The sequence below is a fragment of the Phoca vitulina genome, unplaced genomic scaffold (genome assembly GCF_004348235.1).
Source record: "Phoca vitulina isolate PV1807 unplaced genomic scaffold, GSC_HSeal_1.0 scaffold2, whole genome shotgun sequence".
NCBI lineage: Eukaryota > Metazoa > Chordata > Mammalia > Carnivora > Phocidae > Phoca > Phoca vitulina.
Genome location: NW_022589705.1, coordinates 80,582,702 through 80,607,222, shown reverse-complemented (window position 1 = coordinate 80,607,222; position 24,521 = coordinate 80,582,702). Strand labels below are relative to the sequence as shown.

Genomic DNA, 24,521 nt, shown 5'->3' with positions numbered 1-24,521 from the left:
TCTGCTGTGGAGCAAACGAGGGCCTGGCAAACTCCAGGAGATTCACTATTCTGCTAGCTCATTGAAACTAAATCGGTGTCCAGGTACCAAGCATAGCCCCCTTTGAAAGGCAAGAGTATTCTGGTCCCAGGAGAAGACTATAGGGAGCTACAGAGACTAAAAACACTGATTTCGGAGTCAGAGGACCTGGTTCAAGCCCCTGCTCTTCTACTTAAAACTACTTACTTCACTGTGCCTCAGTTTCCTTACTAGTAGAATGAAGATACAACAGCCTGCTCCTCATGGGGTCCCGTGAAGCTTCAACGGCGGCGAGCACTTAGCAGGTCACCCAGCATAGAATACGTAATTTGTAAAGGCTAGTGACAGAGAGGGCGAACACGAGTTGAACATTTTATTGCCATTTCACAGAGGAGGAAATTGAGGCTTGGAGAGATTAGTAACCTGCCCCAAGTCACACAGCGAGTGAGTGGTAGAGGCGAGCTGCACCCCAGGCACTTCAGCCCCAGAGCTGGGCGCTTACCCGCTTACTCACGGAGGCGGACACATTCGGCCTCTGGCTCGTGTGGCAGGTTCTTGTGAGCTTAGTCGGCCAGAGACGGGCTCTTCGGAAGCCACGGCCCCTGAGTTCAAGTGTGCAGAGCTAAGGCTCCCACCCCTGTGACATCTCTCTCAGCAGCCACTTGGCCTCTCTTCATCTTACTGCTCCCATTCAGTGGTCCCCAGCACAGGGCTCAGCACAGGCAACTCAATCTGCATTGGCCACCTTGTCCCCTTTCCCTAGGATACTCAACGTGGGGGGATTTCCAGGGAACCTTTCTACCAATATCTAGAGGGAGGAGGATCCTCCCAATATCTACCTGGGGCAGATAAGATCTCTTCCCAAAGCCCAGAGTCCAGAAAGATCATGGGCCTCGGTTCAAGTCCCAGCCCGGTCACATGCACCTGTGTGACCTTGGTACATCATGTAACCCTGGAGCCTCAGTTTCCTCATCTGTAAATGGGGGCTGATCATAGACCCAGACTCAGAACTGGATTAAATGAAAAGATGTATGTAAACACATCTGGCATGCAGCACTTAATAAGTGAGTTATTATTATTACTGTTTCTCCCCAGCCCGGCTGTGAACTCCTCCGGGACAGAGACAGGTCTTGTTCATGTTTGTTTTCCTGGGGCCTTGCCAAGCAAAGGGCCCTTCCCAGAGTTAACGCTTAGTAATAGTTCGCCAGTTGCAGCCATGATTCCTAGCTCCCAGACTCTTGCCCCCCACCCAGTCCGTTCCCTTAGGAAGTCAGGGGTCCACGATTTCCTGATGGGAGATGTGGGAACCCTCATTCCCTGTTCCTTTTGTTTCCACTTGGAGGCACATCAGCTGCCAGAGTCTCTCAAAGTGGCAGCAAGGACACGGGACAATTCTTCATTGCAGAGGTTCATGGCAGGTTGTTTAGTACCCCCAATCCCTGCCCACTACCTGCCAATAGGAGCCCCCAGTCCTTGTGACCCAACAAAACTGCCTTCAACCCTCTCCAAAGCCCCCTAGGGGGCAGAGTTGCCTGGCGTGAAATCCAATGAGCTAGACTAGCTCTCAGACCTCTCTCCCTTCCCCTCCCTTCTGTCTTTTTTCGGGGAGCTACAGAGAGTCCACTGTGGTCTTCCCCAGTGCCCCCGTCAAGAGGGGCCTAACAGGTTCTGCTCTTGTGCCTGTGATGAATGGTATATCTGCTGAAATCAAGGAGAGAATTAGCAAACCCTTTGCACACAGATTGAAAGCCGCTTCAGTCATGAAGGGGACATTTTGAGCTCCAATTGCCTATCTTCTGTATCCATCTCTCAACTTGTCCTAAACTCACATGGGGACAAGCATCAGGACTTCTGGGTATCCCAAAACACACTCTCTCGCCTCCCCCTCCTCCCGGCAGCCAAAGCAGTCACACTCACCTTCCTCTGGCCACCGTTCCCCCTAACAGAAGGGATTTTCATGGCTCAAGGATTCATATTGTCACTTTTCTTATTTACAAAAAGCAATAAACACACACATGATTCAGAGAGGCAGTGAGCCCTCAGCAAGCCTCTCCCTCACCCTGGGCTTGGACCCTAGTCTGGGACCACAGTGTCCACCCAGCAGGAAAGGGATCCAGCAAAAACTTTCCCTGTCTTTGCAACTTACAGACACAAGAGAATTGAGTAGGAGGTGAATTCAGGGTGGGATGATAGGATAAAAAAGCAGGGATAGGAGGTAAGGGAGGGAAAGGATATACAGTTTTATAAATAACTAGACAAGGTCTGAGCATTTCTTTTGGGGGAGAGGTGGGAAGAGAGTCTAGAGGTAGGAGCCTAAGTGGGAAAGGGAGAAATAGTGCTTGGGGCCAGAGTGAGGGACGATCTCTAAGCCTGGACTGGCTCCATCTTTAAAAATGAGTGGGTTGCCCTAGATGGTGTCAAGAGCAGCCTGCTTGTTCTGACACGGTAGGACCCTATAGGGTTCTAAGTCTGGGGGCTTTGAGACCAGAGCCCTGGGGATTGGAAGGGATTGGTGGGCACCCCAGAAAGGTGGTGGATGCCCAAGCAGACTATGTCTGATCCCCAGGCTGGTACTGGGGTTCTGTGGAGGTGAAGTAGTCCTCAAGGAAGGACTGCAGGTACTCGAAGGTAGGCCTCTCCTCTGGGTCCAGACGCCAGGTCTGCTCCATGGCTTCGTACAGGGATGCTGGGCAGCCTGGGGGGCATGACATGTGGTAGCCATGCTCTACCTGCTCCAACACTTCCCGGTTATTCATGCCTGGAGGGAGGGGCTCTGTCAGTCAGGGGGCCTAGCCCCTCCCAAAGAGGAAACCAGGAGGAAGCCCTTCCCTTGACGCCCCACCCTTCCACCTCCCCACCCCAGCAAACCTGGGTAGGGGACTCGGCCCTTGCTGATGAGTTCAGTGAGCAGGATCCCAAAGGACCACACATCTGACTTGATGGTAAATCTGCCAAAGAGAGCAGCCTCTGGGGCTGTCCACTTGATGGGGAACTTGGCCCCTGGAGAGATTGGGAGAGAAGGGGAAGTCATCGAGGAGGCCCCTAGGAACAGCTGGATTGAGAGAATGGCATGTTGGGGCGCCTGGCTGGCCCAGTCAGAAGAGCATGTGACTTCTGATCTTGGGGTCGTGAGTTCAAGCCCCATGTTGGCTGTAGAGATTACTGAAGTAAATAAACTTTCAAAAACTCACAACCCTGAGATCAACAGTTCCATGCTCTTCCGACCGACTGAGCCAGCCAGATGCCTCTGCCAGGCACTGTTTTAAAGTGATTTATATGCATTAACTCATTAAACCTCACAAAAACCCTGTGGGGTAGATACTATTATTATCCCCATTGTACAGATTTGGAAAAGGAGGCACTGACTCGTTAAGCAACTTCCCAGATCACATAGCTTATTATAAGTGGCTGGGATTCACTCCCAGACATTCTGGCTACAGAGTTCACACCATCACACTTTATTGTTTTTCACTTGAGAATTATAGTAGTGCCTGGCATATAGTAGGTGCTTGATAAATATCTGTTGACTTACTTTTCTCTGAATACTTTCATTTTATATATGAGAAAAAAACAGCTCACAGAGGTTAGGTGACTTGCCCAAGGCCACTTGGCTAGTAAGTAGAGGAGCTGGGATTCAAACCTAGAGTTGCCTCTTCTACTACATCAGGATGGGAGTATCCCAGATGGTCTGGGAGTGGAGGAAATGGTTCCTAAATATGTGGAGCCCCGTGACAGCCCCTTGGTGCACTGGGGAGCTCTTGGAAGGTGAAGAGAGGCAGGGCACCTTGCTGGGGGTTGTACTCATCATCCTCAATGAGACGGGCCAGCCCAAAGTCAGCGATCTTGCACACCAGCCGTTCCCCAACAAGGATGTTGGCTGCCCTCAGGTCTCGGTGGATGTAGTTCATGCGTTCCATGTAGGCCATGCCCTCAGCCACCTAGGGGGGCCAAGGTATGGAGAAATGGGAACACCATGGCTTGTGTGAGAGATCACTTGAAAACCCCACTTTCCAGATGAGGAGACTGAGGCTCAGAGACGGGCAGTGCCCTGCCTCAGGTCGCACAGATGATCCAGTGGATGGGACTGTATGTACTTCCAGGGGGCAGGTGTTTGAGGGCACAGGGATTTGTAGAGGTTCATAGGAGGCCAGTCTGAAATAAAGGCTGGTGTCCCAGTTTACCTGGGCTCCCATGTCCACCAACTGGGGCAGTGTCAAATCCTGGCCTTCCCGGTCCTTGAGGAACTCCAGCAAGCTACCTGAGGAAAGGAACTCAGAAAATCAGCAGCAAGACTACCCCCAGCTCCAGGCCAGCCTTCCCTCGCTTGGCTCCGCCCCTACCCAGTTCCCATCGCACAGAGCTTGGCCCCGCCCCCTGTTGCCCGCCCTTGCCCAGGACTCGCTCGCACAGACACCCAGACTCTGCCCACAGCTCGTTTCTTCTCCTCCTCCGTCCCCCTAGACACGCCCCACTCAGACTGCGCCCCAGATCCTTCCTCATCACAGATTCGGTCTTCATTCGTCCAAGCCCCACCCACCAGCTGAACCCCCGCAACGACCGAGGCTCCGCCCCCAGCCCCCGCCTAGTCTAAACTTGGACCCGCCCCCACTCCCAGGACTCGCGTGGTTTCACTCATCCCGGCCTCCCTCTCGGACTCTGCTCCAAGTCCCCTGTCCCATCACAGATCGCCACTCAGGTCCCTCCCCCAGAGACAGCCATCTGAACTTCGCCCCAAGTCCCGCCCCCCAGACTCCGCCTCCTGACCCCGCCCCTCACCGTGGCACATGTACTCGGTCACGATGTAGATGGGCTCCTCCGACACCACCGCGTACAGCTGCACCAGCTTGTCGTGCCGCAGCATCTTCATGATCTGCGCCTCCGCCAGGAAGGCCTTCGGGGACATGGTTCCCGGCTTCAGGGTCTTCACCGCCACCTTCGTGCTGCCGTTCCACATGCCTGCCAGGTGGTCGCGGCTCGTCAGCGCCGGCTCCCCGATGTCCCAAGCCCTCGCCCCGCCCCTGGGACCTCCGTACCGAGCCACACGTCCCCGAAGCAGCCGGTGCCCAGGCGGCGCTCGAGCGCGATGGAGCTGCGGCTGATCTCCCAAGCGTCCTTGGCCAGGCCCATTGTCTGCGGCTTCATGGTGGCGCAGGCCACCGAGAGCAGGTGGCATAGCCCGTCGTTCACCTCTGAGGAGCAGGGGTTGGTGGTGGTGGTGGGGGGGTGTTGAAGGTCACAGGCAGGCCAGGACGCCCCACACATTCCTCATCCCATCTCATGCACACACACAATGCCCCCCTCCCCCCACCTACCTCCCCCATCAGTGGAAAGGAACTAGGAACGGGTGAGGTCACAGGCTGGGGCAGAAGGCAACCTGACCCACTGAGTAGGTGAACATGTTGGTGCCCAGGGAAGGAGGTGGCACCAAGAGGGAGAGATGATCCCTGCAGGGACCTGTGTCCTTCCCACAGGAGGTGGCCTCCAGCTGGGCCTTCAAGGTTAAGGTGGGACTCTGACAGGTAGAAATGGAGTTCGGGACTCGAGACAAAGGTGTGGACATGAGGCCCTCACCCTTCCATGGACCTCACCTTTGGCCTAACTCACTAAAGCAGAAACTTGGGCATTGATTCCCAGCTTCCTCTCAACCCTACAGCCCATCCTCCAAGTCAGGTCTGTTCGGCCTCCTGCCCCGCTAGACATTAGGGGGCGCCCTTCAGACGTCGACAGCCTCACACCTGTTTCCTCTGGAATCCTACGGGGCAGGATCCAGGGCTGGGAACCCAAACACTTGCGTTCCAGTTCTGCCCCAGCCACTACAGCTTTGGGAGCCCCTTTCCCTCCCTGGGCCGAATTCTCAGCGGGTCGGTTCAGGGACCCAGAGCACACACCAGCCCTAGAAGCCAGCCCTCACCAGTGTAGTGCTGCACCAGCTCCTGCACCGAGTCGAACTGGGCCCGTGTGGTGATGTAGTAGCCACCCGTGTCCAGCTTGCGGATTTTGTAATGCTTCACGTGGTCGCCCCTGGCCTGGTCCCAATCCCGGATGGATAGGGAGTAGGCACCTGTGGGCAAGGGTCACCTTCAAGTCTGCTTTCCTCCTCGCTCTCCATCTTAGAGCCCGAGAAGCCCAAATGCCTGGGGACTCGGAACTTGGATGGCCACGCACCCCCTGAACCCAGTCCCAGTCGTATCTCTGGTCCTCCACCCCTGTCCCAGTCTGGGCCCAGGCCCTGACCCAAGCCCCTCACTACTGCCCCCAGCCCCGCCCTAACAGCTGGGCCTCCCAGTTGCCCCTTCCCAGGCCCCCACCTTTGGTAGTCTCACTCTCACGAATGAGAAAGGCCCCCCGGGGGTTTCCTGGGGAGAGCAGCTGCCTCTCCGCATCCTTCCTCCCGATCTTTCCAAAGTACCACCTGTTGGGAAGGGCCAGCGAGAGTCAGAGACACCCAGTTCAACCCCCAACTCAGCCTCCTGGGGAAAACCACCCCACTAGCCAAGATTCAATCTCCTCACTCGCGAAACGGGGCTCCTACACCTGCTTCATAGCCTGATCATGAGAAGCACAGAGACGGGGAACGTAGAATGCTGGGCTCGAAGTTGGTGCCCAATAGGTTAGGCTTCTCCTCTCCACTCTCTGGGTTTCTCTTCGACTAAAATTGCTAAGACCCCAGTCGCTAGTGACCTCATCAGGGTGCTACCAAGTTCCTTAACGCATCTCACTACTGCTTCGTCCGTGGGCTCATTTTGTAGATGCGGAACTTGAGGCTCAGAGAGGGGAAGTGACCTTGTTGCAGGACTGGTTGATGAGGTCTACCTGAAATTCTTTGCTGCTCAGCCTAGTTCTTTTCCCACCACCCAGGCAATCTCTCAGATCCTTCTTCCCACAACCACCCCTACCCACGAACCCTTCCCTCCCGCGACTTCCAAACAACAGCCTTTCCTGCCTCTCTCCCCCTCTTTCTGACTGCTCCTGCCTGGCTCTGACTGCTGTTTTTCCTCCACTCTCTGAAATTTGGATGTTCTTACAAGTCTCGCCTTCAACCTCAGGTGTCAAGCGTTCCTGTTCTGTCTTGGATATTCTTCCTGGGACTGAACTGTGGCCTTAAATCCACTGTGAACGTACACTGGGGAGACTGAATGGCCCCACAAGCACCACGGGAGACTCAGATGTCCTTTGATTACTAAATTGGCCAGTCTGGGGCGCCTGGGGGGGCTCAGTCGATTAAGGTTAAGCGTCTGCCTTCGACTCAGGTCATGATCCGGAGGGTCCTGGGATCGAGCCATGTGTCCCAGAGCCATGTGTCCCATGTGTCAGGCTTCCTGCTCAGTGGGGAGCCTGCTTCTCCCTCTCCCTCTCTGCCCCTCCTTCCCTCCAAGCCGCCCTCCCCTTCCCTTATGCATGTGTGCGCTCTTCCTCTCTCTCTCTCTCTCTCTGTCCTTCCCCGCCATGGGTGTGTGCGCGCGCGCTCTCTCTCTTAAATAAATAAATAAAATCTTTTAAATAAATAAATAAATAAATAAATAAATAAATAAATAAATAAATAAATTGGCCAGTCCACACCTGGGTACTAGGCACAGTTTGGGGAACAGGGAAGGCATTGGCGAGTGGAGGGGTGTCCAAGCGGGCAGGCAGGATGGGGAAGGGGGAACTATTGAAGGACTGTGTAGACAGGACACGCTCCCAAGTTTTTTCAAAGCCCTGCCCTGCCCCCACCCATACCCATGATAGTAATTACTTCCTTAATAATTAACTTAATAATAGCAGTGCTTATTTTATGTCATGCGCTGCTTTAATACATATTATATTCATTTAGTTCTTTTTTTTTTTTTTTTGAAGATTATTTATTTATTTATTTGACAGAGAAAGAGAGAGCCACAAGCAGGGGGAGCAGCAGAGGGAGAGGGAGAGGGAGAAGCAGACTCCCCGCTGAGCAGGGAGCCCAACATGGGGCTCGATCCCAGGATCCTGGGATCATGACCTGAGCCGAAGGCAGATGTTTAACCGACTGAGCCACCCAGGTGCCTCGGTATTTATTTAGTTCTTATAACAATGTTGTGAGGTAGGTCCTATTATTAACTCCCACTACACAGATGAGGAAATGGAGATACCTAGTGGTTAAGCAACTTGCCCAAGGCCACACACTCTTAAGCTATGTTGCCAGAATAGGAACACCAGTTGTCTGCTCAAGGGCCTGCACTCTTAACCACAACACTGCTCTTAACCATGACACGGCAGTGCGTGCCTCTCAGGGCTCGTGACACTACCTCTAAGTTGTGGATGCAAGCTTGAACCCCCCATACCTCCCACCTTCTGCATCATCACCCTTTCTCTCCTCCATGACTCCTACCACTTTTCCTGGATGAAGGCCTCACCCACTCTGAGCTCAGGACCCCAACCACTCCCCTCTGCTCAGGGACACCTCTCCCCTACCAACCCGCCCCTACCTGCAGCCTCTCCACCCCACCAACCTCTACATATGCCCCCATTTCTTCCTTCCCCCCCCAAAAAACTGTTCCAAGCCCTAACTTGCCATCAACATTCTGCTATATCTCTCACCTTCCCTTCACTTGAAAAAGCACTTCACACTTGGGTCTCCACTTCCTCACCTCCTACTCCCTCCCAGGCTCTGCTGTCTGGCCCCCACCCCCACCTCATACAGAGAGATCACTCACCAAGGTCACCCCCATTGCCAAATCCAGCGGCAGCCTCTGACACTCCCTTTCTAGTTTCCTGCAACCTCTCCTCCACCCGCCTCTCGGCTGTTCTGACTTGGCTTGGCCTGGTTTTCCAACAGCAACTTCTCCTTCGAGGCAGCTTTCTCCAAAGGTGGGTCCTAGGGCCAATCAATCTCTTTCTCACTCTCCTCCCCTTCCTTCACCCTCCCATGCAGCTTTAATTGTCACCTCCACTCTGAAGAGTCCCAGATTTCCACCCCAGCCCAGTGGTGTCCTCTGCAAGAGCCACAGCAAACAAAGAGCCTTAGTGCCAACTAGGAAAAGCTGCCCCTTCCTCTGGGCTAATTCAGCACCTCGCTTGGCCTGGGTCGGGCCCCTCTCATACAAAGTACAGCCTGATCCAATGGCTGGTAGTGTCTTCTACCTGGGTGTTCCTCTCTGCGAATCTCAACCCAACAAGTCCCCCCACCAGAACCCAGATACCTATACCTTCTCCTGTGTTTCCGACTTTAGCAAATGGCACCGTCACCCACTCAGTTCCTCAAGAAGACTTTGGGTCACCCTTGATTCCTCCCATACCCCAAACACAATGGCAAATTAGTCACCAAGTCCTGGTGACTCCTACTCTGCAGTCTCTCCAATCTTTTCTTTTCCCATACATGTATGTATATGTGCACATAGATTAAAAAGTTTTTTTTATGAGCCTCAGTTTTCTCATCTGTAAAATGGGGACAACAATAATATCAATAGTGTGACTATGAGAATTAAATGACTCAAGGTGGGTAAAGTCCCCGTCGTCATATCTCAGGTTATAATGGTACACCATGAATGATAATTCCCTGTCTCCTTAACAGAATTAATTCTTTTTTTTTTCAAGATTTTATTTATTTATTTGAGAGAGAGTGTGTGTGTGCCGGTGGGGGGAGGGGCAGAGGAAGAGGGACAAGCAGACTCCGCTCAGCTCAGAGCCAGATGCAGGGCTCTATCCCAGGACCCTGAGATCATGACCTGAGCTGAAATCAAGAGTCGGATGCTGGGCACTTGGGTGGCTCAGTCGGTTGGGTGTCCAACTCTTGGTTTCCGCTGGGGTCATGGGATCGGGCTCTGCACTCAGCGGAGAATCTGCTTCTCTCTCTCTCTCCCTCTGCCCCTCCTCTGCTCGTGCTCTCTCTCTCTAAAATAAATAAAAGAATCTTAAAAAAAAAAAAGAGTCCGATGCATAACTGATTGAGCCACTCAGGCGCCCCTTTAACAGAATTAATTCTAAGTAATATCCTCTTGCATTTGTGTAGCATTTTACAATTTTTTAATAGCTCATTATGCTGTTGTTATCGCTGAGAGTCAATATGTATAATGCTTTGCAAGTGCAGCCAGACTATCTGGGTTCAAATACCAACTCCACCTACTTACTAGCCATGTGAACTTGGGTAGGATATTTAATTTCTCTGTGCCTCACTTGCCTCATTCATCAAGCAGGATAATATTAGTTTCTAACTCTGTTAATACACAGAAAGCACTTTGAATAGTGCCCAGAACATAGGACGTGCTACATAAATATTTACTGTCATAAACATCATTATTCTCTTCTCTTATTCTCACAATGACCTCACAGAAATATAGGTAAGAAGATAGGCTGAGTGGGGCTGTGACTCAGAGGTGGCCTTGGACTCCAGGGTCCTGTCCTGTCCATAGGGATAGCCATCTCCCACCCCCTACTCACTCTTCGGCCTGGATGGAGTCCACAGGGGCCACGTAGTTGCTGGGAATGTAGCCAGTTTGTCCGGAGCTGAGAGACCGGGCTTCCCACCAGTCACCCTCACTGCAGACACAGGACACAGGGGGTCAATGGCAGCCCAGCCCCCTGGAGCACTGGGGCCAGGCAGGGCCAGGCGAAGGGTCAGGTGGAGCCTGCCAGCCCCTCACCTTAGACACACACACACACACACCCCAGGGCTTTTGTCTGTTCTGCTCTCAGCCACTGAAGCTACCCCAGGAGAATTTTCCCTGCAGAAGCAACATGTCTGGGGATGTGTGGGCCTCTTGGCTTTCACCTTTGGCTCCTCAGCTGGGCTGGGGTTTGGGTGGGCAGTGGACAGCTAACTCAGTCACTTCCCCACTGAAATCCTCCCCTACCACCAGTGACTATATATTGCCTTCTGGATAAAATCTAGATTCTTCAACATGGCTTAAAAAACCCTGCAGAATCTGTTTCCACTTGCCTCTCCAGCTTCTGCTCTCTCCATTCTACACCTCATACTTTATGATCCACGTAGACTGAATGACCACTTGGTGGTTTCCGGAAGTCACATTTATTCTCATTCTCACTCTCTCTTCCTCTTTTCTCACCTCTTCTTTCAACATCTATTGATTTTTTCTAGTCTCACCTTAGAAATCACCTCCTCCGGGAAGCCTGCCTTGATCACTAGCCTCGAGACCATATTTAGTGTTCTTTCTGGGCCCATATGTCCTCATGCTCCCCCTACATAGTAATGATTACTCAGAATTGTTACTGTCCTGTATCTGTGTCCCCAGCTAGGCTGGAGCTTTCTGAGGGACCAGGTAAGATTCCTCTCTGGGTCCTGCTACCAGCCCCGGCCATGTCCTGAGCCGGGTGGCCTGGTTACTTACGTGTTGTTCAGGATGTGGAACTTCTCACCCTTGGTGAAGGTGAGGTCATCCTCTGTCCGGGCCTCATAGTCATACAGGGCGATGAACAGGGTCACCCCAGTCCCTGCAGAGTCAGGGCTACTCAGCAGAGTAGGGCATGGGGCAGGGGGCTCCAAGGGACCTGCACACCGCCCCCCCAGTCCTATTCCCCAGCCAGGCTCTGTGCCTCCCCACGGCTGCAGTCCCTGGTTCCCAAAGGCCTTTGGAGTCCAGTGCAGTTCTGATTTGGGCTTCGCAGCTTGGCTCCCCACGGATTCAGGGCATATGGTTTCCAGCCCATCCCTCACACCATGGGGAGTCCCCAAGTCACGCATTCCTCCTCTTCCTCACCAAGACTTCCCACTTGGGCCTGTCATCAGGGTCCCTCTCTCAGATGGGAACAGAGCTGTCTTCCCCTCAGACCAGGGTTCCTGAGGTAGGGCTGTACATTCTCCCTCAGACTGTACTCTGAAAGTCGGTATCTCCCACGTCATACTGGAGCCTCCTAAAGATGTCTCCCTTTCCCCCAGGTTCTCCCAGGGGCCAGGCAGTGCCCGCCTCCAGCCCACTAGACTCACCGGAGATGCTCCTGATGGCGCCCCCATCAAGGAAGGCATGGCTGGTGGACTGAGTGGGGAAGTTGTAGTTGGGGATATGGGCAAAGGAGGACACAGTCCGGGCCTGAGTAGGGTCAGGGCCATAGCGGTCCACAGCCCCACTGCCCCTGAAGTCCCTTTCCAGGCCAACATCCTCCTTGAGCCCCGGCTCCAACTTCTTGCAGAACACACAGCCCATTCCAGGTGCCCTGCTACAGAACGGGGTAGGGCTCACTCTGGGGCCCCTGCCAGATAGGCCCCCCACGTACACGTGCACGCACACACTCATGCAGGCATGCAGTTTCCCTCTCGGGGTCCTCCCCGGTGAAGGGTAAAGGTGAGGCAAGGCTACCTTTGGGTCTCCCTCCCAGCGGCTGCCATATGTTTGCAGAGAAAATGTATACCCTTCGTGGGCTGGTTTTCTGCTTTGGGACGCTGCTGTGTTTATTGATAATCTATTTTTGCCTCCTCTTGCTTCAATACGTTGTGTTTTTGTGACTTCTTCAGAGGCTTGCATATGCGTGTCTTTTGTGTGTCTCTAAGTATTTGTGAGTTTGCCTGTGGGTGTGTCTGTGTGTGCAGCCTCCCGTGAATGTCTGTGTGTCTGTGTGAGTATGAGTGTGGGTACGTGTCTCCGTGCACGTGATGGCTCTGCGTGTGTTCGTGTCTTTCTGTGGAAGTGTGTATGTGTGTTCCTGTGTGTGTGTGTGTGTGTGTGTGTGGATCTCTGTGCGAGTAGGTGCCTCTGTGTCGGTGTGTATGACCACGTGCGTAGCCCCGTGTGGGTGCATACGCGCCTGTCTGTGTGTATCTGCGTGAGTATGCGTGACTGTGTGTGTGTGTATCTGCGTGAGTATGCGTGACTGTCTGTGTGTGTGTGTCTCCCTCTGTGTCCGTGCATGTCTAGGTACCGAGACATGTTTGTGTGTGAGTGTGTGTGAGGGCTCTGTGTGTCTGCACCTGAAGAGTCCCTGCAGAAGGGGATCAAGGCCATTTCCTGTTGTGGGTCCAGCCTCTGGCCTCTCAAGCTGTCTCTCTGTGGCTCCCCCATCTGTTACCTAGCAACAGGGCTCTTGGAGGAGGAGGGGGCTGTGATGAGTTGTGGGGCTCAGGGAGGCCACCCCACCCCCTTTCCTGACCCTGAAAGCCCTCCGTCCCCACTCTCCCCACTCACCCTTCAGGTCCCTACTCCTGGGTCAGCAGGGCTGCGGCATGGTCCTTGGGAGGGGCCCGAGACCTGAGGGCGAGAGAGAAGGACATGGAAGATGAAGCCTCGCCCAAGGTTCCTGCAAGCCAGCTGTCAGCTTCTGCCCTCTTCAGGAAGCCAGGCCTGGGCTCGGTCCCTGCATGACTTCTGCCTCCGTTTTCCTTCCCACCGCCCCTGGCGAACTTACACATCTACCCTCACACAGGACACACCACCCACACCAACTCTCTCACACTCATATCCACCTGACACACCAACTCACCAACACACACCAGCACACAGTCACACACCCACACCCACAGCATACACTTGCACGAGTGTGCTCACCAACAACACCAGCACACTAACACAAACGAACTCTCACACAAGCCCAAGCTCGGATGCACAGGTACACACACGCACGCATACGTAGCCACACGCGCTGCCTCTGAGGGTGACAGACTCCTACTCAGATACTTATCTTTTTGTGTTAGACCCACCGCTTTCATTGGATTTCTATCAAGCCATGCCCAGCTCACTCACAGGCCCCCTCCTCCCCAGTCACGGGCTCCTAAAAGCGAGCCTTCCTCTGCATACTGCCTCTGCTCCCACCCGGGGCTCCGTAAGCCCCCGCAGCCCCAGGGTTATGGCTGGTGGCAAGGTGAAGGTGGACACCTACCTCCAGAGCTCGCTCCTATCCCCACACCAGGTAAAGCCCCAGGTCAGAAGCCAGGGCCACCAGGATCCCTTGGGGAGCCTCCACGCGAGCCGAGACTTTCCTGAAAGCTATGTCCTCTGAGCAACAGGACAGGCAGATCATTGAGCAAGGGCCCACCAGAAACTCTGCCATTGCAACACTTAGAGAGGAACTGCTGGGGAGAGGGTTTCTTAAGATGTGAGAGCAATGGAGAGTGGTAGGGTGGGGCCAACCCAGTGAACCCTGATTTCCCCCAGAGGGGCTCAGGACCCTTGTGACAGGTGTCCCCGCCTTGCCTTTCTTGACACCCAAGTCCAGTTCCCTTATGGACATCCTCCTCCTCTTCTCTCTGGGTCCTGCTCCTCCTACTGAGTATACTCACCTCTTCCAGGAAGGCTTCCTGGCTCCAACCAGATCCAGCTGCCTAGCCGATGGCTCTGTCACATCAATGCCCTGACCTCTACTCTAGACCCACCAGCCCCTCTTGCTCGTCACTGTAACTGTTCTCTGGTGTGTGTAGGGGAGTGACACCCATCTGGTGAACAGTGAGGCGGGCTGTGGTGAGAGCCCTAAAATAGCCTATGTTCACTAAGCCATTGCTGTGATCTTCACCTCAGGACCCCTCCCCTGGGGTGCAACCACTGTGTCTGAAAGGCTCCAAGACGCTGAGGGCTAGTCAGGCCAGGGACAGGATTCAGGTGGAGGTGGGGGGCATCCAGGACGCAGGGCACGAAGGGATTTCAGGCACCGAGGGGACAGATGGGGGTAAGATGAAAACAAAGGTTACAGGGTGAGAATGGAGGTCTTCTCACGGGAAGACACCGACCCATCGCGAATGGCACACAGGGCCTACACCCAGATGCACACAGCCCTCCTGACACATTCTTGGACGCACACATTACCTCAGCTACACACAGCTCCTCTCTAGACAGACATCTTCAAGGATAGCCACATCCGCACACACGCACGCCCCCGGCCCTCACCCACCTGCACACACACGTGCACACACGCACCCCACACGCACCGCCTCTCCACGAGAACAGTATAGACAGGATTTATAGCGCTCACTAGGTGCCAGCCACTGCATTAAACACTTGACATACACGACTGCATTTTATTCTCGTAACAACACTCTGACGTATTACTATCATTGATAAGGCAACTGAGGCACAACGAGTTTTAGAGACCAGCCCGAGGTCACACACATGATGAATCCTGACATTTGGCTCCAGAATCTGAGCCACTTCTCTCCATCTTCTGGTCACAGACACGGATAATTACAGCCATTCCTGCCAGCACTCACAGAGGTCCAGAGCCCCCGGAGGGACACACTGAGATATACAGAGCCCTCTCCCAAGTCACAGACCCACACACAGCACCTCTCTAAAAGAGACACAGATTTGTACAACCTCTTGGGTCCCCACATTGATACAAGGTTGCCACTTCCCAAAATACCCAGATAAATATCACCACAACATTTTTATTTATTTTTTATTCTTTTTTTTAAGTAGGCTATAGGCTCAACGTGGGGCTCGAACTCACAGCCCCGAGATCAAGAGTCGCATGCTCCACCGACTGAGCCACCCAGGCAACCCCCCAACCACAACATTTTTAAGTCAGCCTAATGGGAGTCCCAAATTCTGCATGCTTGGAATGGGGTTGGGGTGGGGGGTTCAGAAACGGTGAGCCTCTGAGGAGGAGGCAGAGGGTTCTGTGGGCTGAGGAAGAGCCCGGGCAGGGCGGACAGTGTGGGGAACAGGCAGTGGGGAGCAGCTCTCAGGACTTGGCACTCCCCAGCCTGCTGGGGACCAAAGTCCAGGGCTAGGCAAGGCTCTCTGGGCACCAGTATGCTGAAGGGGTTGGGGAGATGTGGGGTGAGGGGGTGGGGCACCGGGTCTGGCATCTGCATGGTCCAAGGCATTGGTGGGGGGGCACGCTGGACGTGACCACACTCACGCGGCTTTGTCAGAGGAAAGAAAGAGATGGGAGAGACAGAGAATGAGAAGGCAGAGACAGAGAGACAGGGACTGAGAGACACAGAGAGACAAAGAGAAGCCCAGTGTGGTGTGCTGGCATACTGACTCTCAAAGGGAAAAAAAAAAAGGCCCTGACTTGTAGCATTTGCTGATTTCCGTTGTATAAATATTCCCACCATGGCTGATTTCAAGTAACCGAGGTGACTTCTTGAACGCTGCGCTCGGAGGAGATTCACACAATCAGCTCCCCAGAGCCAGCGCTAGCTGGCTCCAGCAGCTCGCTGCCAGGAAGGAATAAAAAGAAAGAGACAAACAGAGACAGAAATGAGAAACAGAAAGACAACAGAGATACAGAGACCGAAAAAGAGAAAGGTAGAAATTAAGAGAAACTCGGGGAACTAAAGAGTCAAAGGCAGAGGAGAAAAGGCAGAAGCAGCAGGTTGGGTCCTCTGTGTTCAGGCATCTGCAGACAGATGGCCCCTAGGACTCTCCGTCCCCGTCCACCTCAGATCCTAAGTGGTGCCACCAACTCTGCGGACAGTGATTTGACTTCCTAGAAGTCTGGGTGGCAATAACTATTAGTCTAAAATTTCTAATTTATTAAATACTTAGTGCCTGGCCTTGTGCCAAGCAATTGCCATCCATGATCTCATTTAGTTACCCCAGGAAGTAGCTTTTATTACTACCCATCTTTTACAGATAAGCAAACTGAGTCGCAGCGATCACACAGCAAGGGGAGGCTTAAACGCAATCCCAATCCATTTGGCTCCAATCCCACTCTAAGCACTGTTCTATTTGGCAGCCCTAGCAGAAGCAATAATGCGTGTCCCTTCAAGAGCACCTACAACGTGCCAGGCCCTGTGCTACATGCTCTCAGTCCCCCTTACAGCCCAGAGAGGGGAGGCCACCAGCATTCTGGTCACTGCAGGGACCCGGGTCTGTTTATGCCTCTTAAACATCTGGTTGATAGGAGTTAGAGTTAGCTTCCAGAGCTACTGGAAGCATCTGTGTCGAGATCAGGTTGTAGGTAGTAGAGCTGAGGCCCACCCTGGACCAGGGTGCTCCCGCCTTCAACATCTCCCTCTGGGTGGCCCTCCCCAGCTCTGTTCTTTTACTTTTTTTTTTTTTTTTTTTTAAGTAAGCTCTATGCCCCAGACGGGACTTGAACTCATGACTCCCAGATCAAGAGTCGCATGCTCTACCGACTGAGCCAGCCACGCACCCCTATTCTTTATATGACACTATTAGCTCTGGGCCCCTGGATGAATGATATCAGCCCTCCGAGCCTCAGTTTTTGCGTCCGTACCTTCAGTGCAGCTGCTGGGAAGGCTCAAAAAGACGTGCCTCTTACCCAGTGAACAGTGGCCAAATGAGGCTGAAGACCGTAAGCAGCAAAGCACCAGGACCATTGATTCAGGTCCAGAGTTCGGTTCACACCGTGCCTGTGCTCTTCAGAGCCCACACAGGAGGTCACGCTGTCCCTGACGAGTATACGTCATATTTCCAGCCCACGGCCAAGTGAACATACCACCCCGGCCATATGGCAGCTGGCCCCTCAGCGGGGAGTCTGCCTCCGGCTTAGCCCTGCTCCTCAACATAGGAGCCCCAGGCCCACCCATCCTTTCTTGAGGTCCACACTTCCCGAAGCCACGTCAGGGCTTTGATGTAGACCCAGGATGTCCTGTGCCCCCTAACCCCTGCCAAGTATCTGTGGGACCTGGAGACAGATTTAAGCTTAATTCTACACGGCCTGACAACTAGCTTGGGGAAGTCGGTTCACCTCTCTGAGCTGTAGCTTCTTTGCCTAGAAAATAGGAATATAAATCTCTACCTCATGGGGTTGCTTCTGAGCATCAAATGTGAAAGCACCAGGCCCACAGCTGGTGCTCAGTGAACTTTCACTTCCGCTCCCTTCCCTTGAGGAAGGCCCCTCCACGGCCCAGGGAGGGGGAGCGGCAGGGCGGAGAAGAGAAGCTCCCAGGGTGAGGTGGGAGGGCTGAGCTTGCTCAGTTGCCTGGGGGATTTCAGAAAGAGGGAACTGGGACTTTGGGCAGCAGCAGGAAACCACCATCCTGCAAGAGTTCCGGCTACTCTTCAGGGCTCTGCGCTGCCCAGGGGCAGGGCCCAAGTCTCAGCCGCACTGCGCCCCATGCCCTCATGGAGACCGGAGCCCTCTGACTGAAGGCTTCCATCCCCTCACCCGCAGAGGCCCTCCGCCCCTCACTGAACTCCAGTTTCTTACTAACCCCCAACTCTTTCATGGAGGCCTCACCTCTCATTGAACCTCTAACCATCCCACACCATTCTTTCTTGAGGCCTTATAACACCCCACCCCTAACACCCAGGGCCTAAGAAGACATACCCCAGTCTGATTATACCACTTGTGGGCCAGGTGTGGTGGGGGCATGTGAGGGAGGGGCCCTAATCTTTGCCACACTAGCTTTATCCCCCACATGATCCTGAAGGTGTCAGCTGAATTTTCTCCACTTGTGTGGGTAAAGGTGGTTTCTCATCTGTTGCTGAGAAGTCACCCACCAGCTTCTAAGGGTCTGTAGGTATTCAAGATTTTGAGGAGATGGGAGCCATGGGTGGTCCAGGGGAGCTGAGGGAATAGGAGTCTAGATTCTAGTGCGGCCAGACAGGAAGCCTCCTCCCCTGGTTCCACCTTATATCAGCCCAAATCCTCAAACCAGGTGGTCTGCTGGTCTGCTTGGTGCACAAAGGGCCCTGGCTTCTCCTTCCCCAGCTCTGGGGTCCCCCTACCCAGCCTCCCAAGGTCTGGCCACTTCCTTTGCCACATTAGCTCCAGGTGGCTGTAGAGAACACCCAAACACCCACACATATGCTCACAGGCTCATGCTTATTCACTCAAAGCCCAAACCATACTCACAAACACTCTGACACCTCACTCACAGCTTCAGGCCGACTGGGTTCATGCAGCCCATGACTGCCACACCTCCCACCATTTGCCAGCCACCCACTCCCCCATCCACAAGGCTACAAGGGGTCTAGTAGGGATGAGGAGGGAACTCGGGCCTCAGCTCTGGCTACTTCTTTCATCACATCGGGGACAAGATGCTCTGGATTCCGAGTCCCTACTTTTGGCCCCGTCAGTCCTTGACTGCTGAACCTCCCTCTTCCTATCTGTGAAGTGAGAACAGAGCCCTGCTCTCCCACTACCATCACAGATGGAAGGATGCCGAAAGAGTCAGGGATCACTGGGTGTGGTACCATAGGGGTTGGGGACAGACCTCAAACCTGCCAACTTTCCCAGTACGGGACTTCAACAGATCTACAAACATTTATTTATTAGATGTCACTTGTGTGCTGGTCCTGGAGGCCCTGACGGGCTTTCTGTACCCCCTCCATGCTTTTGAGAGGGTGAAGGAAAGGATCCCCCCTTGGTCAGTAATAACTCTTAACCCTCCAGGACACTGCAAAAACTGCTTTCTAAACACCTGATTCTGGGGATTTGGGATGGGGTGGGGGATGGGGGCTGAGTACGGTCAAAGGTAATTTCCCCCCAAATTCAAATGAGGAAAATAAGGCCCAGAGAAGCCCTGTAACTTGTCTAAAGTCACACAGCAATCAAGGGCCCAGCCTGGCTAAGTCCCTGCGACTGCAGATCCTCACGCCAGGATGCCTGAACTGAGCATCATTGCCTTACCCTTCTGTCCAGAAACCTGCCCTGACTGAGGACCCAAAATGGGGGCGGACGGGGTACCAAAGGGGGCTGCGTGGGCAACGCGCCCAACAGCAGCGAAGCGTGAAGCGCGGGGCTCTGCCTCTCCACCCTCTGGTTGCTACGGAGACAGCCTCTCCGGGCAACTGCGGTCAAAAGCAGGATTTCCGTCGGGGCTGCCAGCAATTCCCGGATCCCAGGGGGAACGTGGACCGAGACCGCCACTGGGGGCGGGAAGGGGGCACCCAGAGAGGCCCATCCCTGCTGAGGGCGGGGACTTCCCCAGGAAGCCGGGACCCACGCCTCCAGCGCCTTGGAGGAGTCCCCTCGCCATCCGGGACCCGCCCACCAGCGCGGGGGCGGGCGCGTTAGGGGGCTGCAATTTTGGCAGCCTCCCCGCCCCACCAGACCCCCGGAATTGTGCCCCACATTCTGCACCCTCCAGAAATGGTTCTCCTTGACCTCCTCCAGCCAACTCCCTCACCTGGTCCTCTCAGCCCCATCCCCACACCTAGTTCCCCTCTTCCAGAACGCTCAGCTTCTCCCCAGACCCTCACTTTCAATGTCCCCTCAGTTTATTCCCCAGCCCCTTTGGGAGGGTCTCCTTAGACCCTCTCCCCTGACTCAGCCCCCTTCCCAAATTGTATTAATTTCACTCTACAGGTTCCCTCCGTTTTTTCCTACCAGACCTTTTTAGGGGGTCCCTTTAATCTGCTTTCCTCATATTCCTTCAGCCCCCCTCCCCAGATTTTATCCGTTTCCTTCTCCAGGTCTCCTAACTTCTCCTCTTGAGGTCCTTTTCGGGGGTGAGGTCCCTCCTCCTCCAGTTCAGCCTCTCCCCCCCAGCCCCCCTCCCCAGCCGTCCCACCGGGGCGCGGGCGGGCCGGAGGCGGGGCGCCGCGCGGCCGGTCCAGCCCCACCTGACGGCCGCCTACCTGGTCCCCGGGGAGGCCGCCTCGGACGGACCCCAGGCGAGCCGGCCGGGCTCCCAGCAGCCGCGAGTGCAGACGTTGTGGGGGACGGGGGGGGGGGACTGGGGAGCTGCCGGCCTCTGACCGCCGCCCGCTCTGGGCCCGGAGGAGGAAGCCGCCTCGGACTTCTCTTATTGAAGCCCTGCGGCGGCGGCGGCGGGGAGAACTCACAGTCACGCCCCAGCCCCAAGCCGGCTGCCCGAGGGGGGAGGGGCCCCTCAGATCCCGGGCCCGCCCGCTCCCACTTCCAGCCTCCCCCGGGTGACGGGGGGGTTGGGCTCTCCCAGCCCTCTCCCTGCACCCCAGCGCCTGCCCCAGACCTGAGCCCCCAGGGCAGCCTTCCCAAAGGTCCCCTCCAAAGGGGCAGGTTCCTCAGCCCCAGAAGCACCTGCTGTTTTAGACTGGGTGGATTTCAGGTTAAGAAGCAACTTTTCTCTGTCACTGAAGCGCATCCCCCACCCCCTTTTCGCAGCTGGGAAAACTGAGGACCAGATGCGGGCAGGCCTTACCCAAGTTCTCCACAGCCCGTGGACTTCAGATTGCTGTCACCAGAACCACTGCGCGGAGCCAATCACCTTGCCTTGCCTCCCTCAGGAGCCGGACAAGTGGGGGCACAGGGATGTAGGACGGTGCGGAGCAGCGGGGGACCCTTCTCTCAGGAGCTTGCTTTTCAGAGGAAGCAGGTCTCAGGCCACACTGAGGAAGGGGAAGCATGACAGCCACCCCCCGCCACATACACACCCAAGATTTAGAGAAACTGAGTGTCATCCTTTAGCACAGTTCCAGCCTATGTGACTAGGAGGGCTCCCTGACACCCCCCCACACACACATACCTGGGGTTCAATCCTACCTCCCACCACTGTTACTTCTTCAGCTTTAAATCAAGGACCAGGAGAACCCTCCTCCTCTGGGGAGGAGGAGATGTGTGTGTGGGAGGGCTGTTTGGTGGAGAAGTATGTGTATTGGGATATGATGGGAAGGCAGGGAGGGTGTGTGAGCACAGGTGTGTGTGTGTGTGTGTGTGTGTGTGTGTGTGTGTGTGATTTTAGGCAATGAAATCGACGACTGCAATTTTGTAATCAACAATTGGGACACATTTTGCAGGCACATGTGTTTCTATGTATGAGCAGGGATGTGTGTGAATGTCTGTGTGTGTGTGCGTGAGTGTGTGAGCGTGCACGCGTGTGCATGCATGCTCAGGTATGTCCCAATGTGGTTGTGGGATGTAGGTAAGAATGTTTTCTCTTAGGAAAATGGAAGGAGGGACGAGGAGAAAGACGCAGGGGAGGAGGTAGAGGTGCAGGGACTTGGGAATGGTGGCCTCACCTTAGCTGGGTGGCATCACAGCCACCAGCAAGCACTCCCTAACCGGCTATTGGTCCACAGGTTCAATGAACAAACAAATATTTATCATTGCCTGTCAGGTACCAGGCTTAGGGGACACAGAGATTAATGAGACTGGTCCCTGTCCCTAAGGGATCCCCCAATCTACCAGTCTCTCTCTGTCATCCTTTAAGTTCTGGCTCCTCAGGAGGCCTTCCCTGACTGCCACCCCCATCCCCAGCAGAGTACTCAGCACCTTCTACCTGGTGACCCCTGGTTCCTGGGTTTTCCTTGAGGGCAAGGACTGACTCGGACTCTTGTCAATGCTCCCAGCACCCAGAGTCGTACTGGCACAGAGAAGCACGTTCTCTGGGCATAGGAATGCATGAATCAATCAAGGAACAAAGGAACTAACAGGTGAACAAATGAAAGCCCAATGAATAAATAATTGAAGGTAAGACGTAAAGAATGAATGAAAAAAATTCAAGAATCAATGGCCGAATGAGCAAATGAATGGAAGAACAAAACTGCTTATACTTTTATTTATTTTTTTTAAAAAAGATTTTATTTGGGGCGCCTGGGTGGCTCAGTTGGTTAAGCGGCTGCCTTCGGCTCAGGTCATGATCCCAGGGTCCTGGGATCCAGCCCCGCATCAGGCTCCTTGCTCAGGGGAGAGCCTGCTTCTCCCTCTCCCTCTGCCTGCCTGCTGCTCCCCCTGCTTGTGCTCTCTATCTCTCTCTGTGTGTCAAATAAATAAATAAAATCTTTAAAAAAAAAAAAAGATTTTATTTATTTATTTATTTATTTATTTATTTATTTATTTGGAAGACTGAGTGAGAGAGAGAGCATGGGTGGGGGAAGGTTAGGGAGGGGGAGCAGCTGGTTCCTCGCTGAGCAGAGAGCACGATGGGATTGGGGGGGGCTTGGTCCCAGGACCCTGAAATCATGATCTGAGCCAAAGGCAGCCACTTAACTGACTGAGCCACCCAGGCGCCCCGCTTATTCTTTTAAAATACTAATTGGGGGGCGCCTCGATGCCTCAGTCGTTAAGCGTCTGCCTTCGGCTCCGGTCATGATCCCAGGGTCCTGGGATCGAGCCCCGCATCGGGCTCCCTGCTCAGCGGGAAGCCTGCTTCTCCCTCTCCCACTCCCCCTGCTTGTGTTCCCTCTCTCGCTGTGTCTCTCTCTGTCAAATAAATAAATAAAAAATCTTAAAAAAAAAAATACAAATTGGACCACATAAGTTCCTCACTTAAAATTCTCCAATGGCTTACCTTCCAGTTTGCTTGGAATAATAAACATAAAATAAAAGGCAATAAGAATAAAGAATAATAAAACTCAAGTGCCTTGTCATGGCCTCCTGGGCCTTGTGTGCCTTGTCCCTGTCTCCCTCTGTGGTCCCACTAGGGCCATCTTCCTCCTCAGCTACACTGGAATCCTTCTCAGTTCCCAGAAAAACATTGAATTTTGCCTCAGGGCCTTCTCACATGCTGTTCCTTCTTCCTAGGACACACTTCTTGCTTTTCACAGTACTGGCTCCTGTGTATCTTTGACCTGAAGTGCCACCTCCTCAGAGAAGCCTTCCTTGACCACCCCATCTGAAGAGGTCCCCTCATTCTTTTTTTTTTTTTTTTAAGATTTTATTTATTTATTTGACAGAGAGATAGAGAGAGAGCACAAGTAGGCAGAGAGGCAGGCAGAGGGAGAGGGAGAAGCAGGCTTCCTGCGGAGCAGGGGGCCCAATGTGGGGCTCGATCCCAGGACCCCGGGATCATGACCTGAGCCGAAGGCAGCCGCTTAACCAACTGAGCCACCCAGGCACCCCAGGTCCCCTCATTCTTGCTCTGGGCACCTAGTTTGTCTCCTTCATGGCAGTTGTCACAATCTAAAATGGTATATTTCTCAGCTCATTGCTTATTGTCTATGAATCTCTTGATCAGTTCAGGGCTCTGACTTCAAGAGATGCCTGGCATCACTCAGGGCAGACAGGCACAGTCTAGGACCCTCATTCATCTGTTCAGAATAACCTGGTGGTTAGGGACACAGACTCTGGGCCCGGACTGCCTGGTTTGTAGACCAAGTTTGGCTCTTCTACCTCTATCACCTTGGACAAATTATTTTACCTTTCTGCGCTTCACTATCTCTATCCGTAAACTGGAGATACTAGTAGACCCCGTTTTATAGGAGTCCTGGGGAAAAACAAGGAACTGTGAGACAAGGGCTTGATACATAGCAAGCCATAGAAGTGTTTGCTATCATCCATTCAAACATTCAATCAAACCTCAGACCTTTCCTATGACCTCCCTGTGCCAGGCTGGGGGCTGGGGTCTCAAATAGGAATCAGGCTCCAGTGCTTGCCTTCTATGTGGCACAGGAGACTGGTGGGCACGGGACAAAGAGGCCATAGGAGGGGCCTGTTGAAATCCCCCACTATCCTTCTAGCCCCCTCACTCACATTTTCCTTTCAAGCAATTCTGAAAATTCATACCAAAACCAAATACCAAAGTCCAGCAAGCCTGCTGAGCCCTGCCATCCATTTCCCATGTAGCCATCACTCTCCTCCTGTTCTGGCTTCTGTTTTCAAGCAGCCTAGATTCTGTTGTCAGTCCTTATATCCTCCTTGGCAAAGACTGTGCACTGCTCTGCCTCCCTCCCCTTCCAGAATACTTGCCTGGAAGTCCCCAGGCCTACAGCAAGCCAACCACCCACCTTCTCTGGGGATGGAGGAGAAAAGCACCTACCAGGCAGACA

The 24,521-nt window shown here is 53.9% G+C and overlaps 1 protein-coding gene across 3 annotated transcripts; it reads right to left on the bottom strand.

Moving 5' to 3' along the window:
- Positions 1–1,164: 1,164 nt before the first annotated feature.
- FGR (FGR proto-oncogene, Src family tyrosine kinase) lies at positions 1,165–20,529 on the bottom strand. Of its 3 annotated transcripts, none has more exons than XM_032390231.1 (13): positions 20,412–20,529; positions 13,110–13,172; positions 11,918–12,147; positions 11,322–11,424; positions 10,414–10,512; positions 6,327–6,430; positions 5,930–6,079; positions 5,052–5,207; positions 4,795–4,974; positions 4,200–4,276; positions 3,803–3,956; positions 2,887–3,018; positions 1,165–2,776 (listed from the first exon to the last, which is right to left on the bottom strand). In XM_032390231.1, exons 3-13 carry the CDS (start codon positions 12,132–12,134, stop codon positions 2,568–2,570), a joined length of 1,581 nt encoding a protein of 526 aa, XP_032246122.1. In that variant the 5' UTR covers positions 12,135–12,147; positions 13,110–13,172; positions 20,412–20,529; the 3' UTR covers positions 1,165–2,567. The 3 variants fall into 3 exon arrangements, with proteins under 3 accessions (XP_032246122.1, XP_032246142.1, XP_032246132.1); XM_032390251.1 differs by having other exon boundaries at positions 11,918–12,144; XM_032390241.1 differs by lacking the exon at positions 20,412–20,529 and adding an exon at positions 13,801–13,824.
- Between the last annotated feature and the right edge of the window lie 3,992 nt (positions 20,530–24,521).

What these genes read in the sequence shown, in the direction of transcription:
- FGR (XM_032390231.1), bottom strand. Translation starts at nt 12,134, where the DNA reads ATGGGCTGTGTGTTCTGCAAGAAGTTGGAGCCGGGGCTCAAGGAGGAT. An exon ending in GCTGGTGCAGCACTACACTG is followed by an intron (nt 5,208 to 5,929) that starts GTGAGGGCTGGC and finishes CCTGCTCCTCAG; the next exon opens with AGGTGAACGACGGGCTATGC. An exon ending in GGGCCGAGTCCCCTACCCAG is followed by an intron (nt 2,777 to 2,886) that starts GTTTGCTGGGGT and finishes CCCTCCCTCCAG; the next exon opens with GCATGAATAACCGGGAAGTG.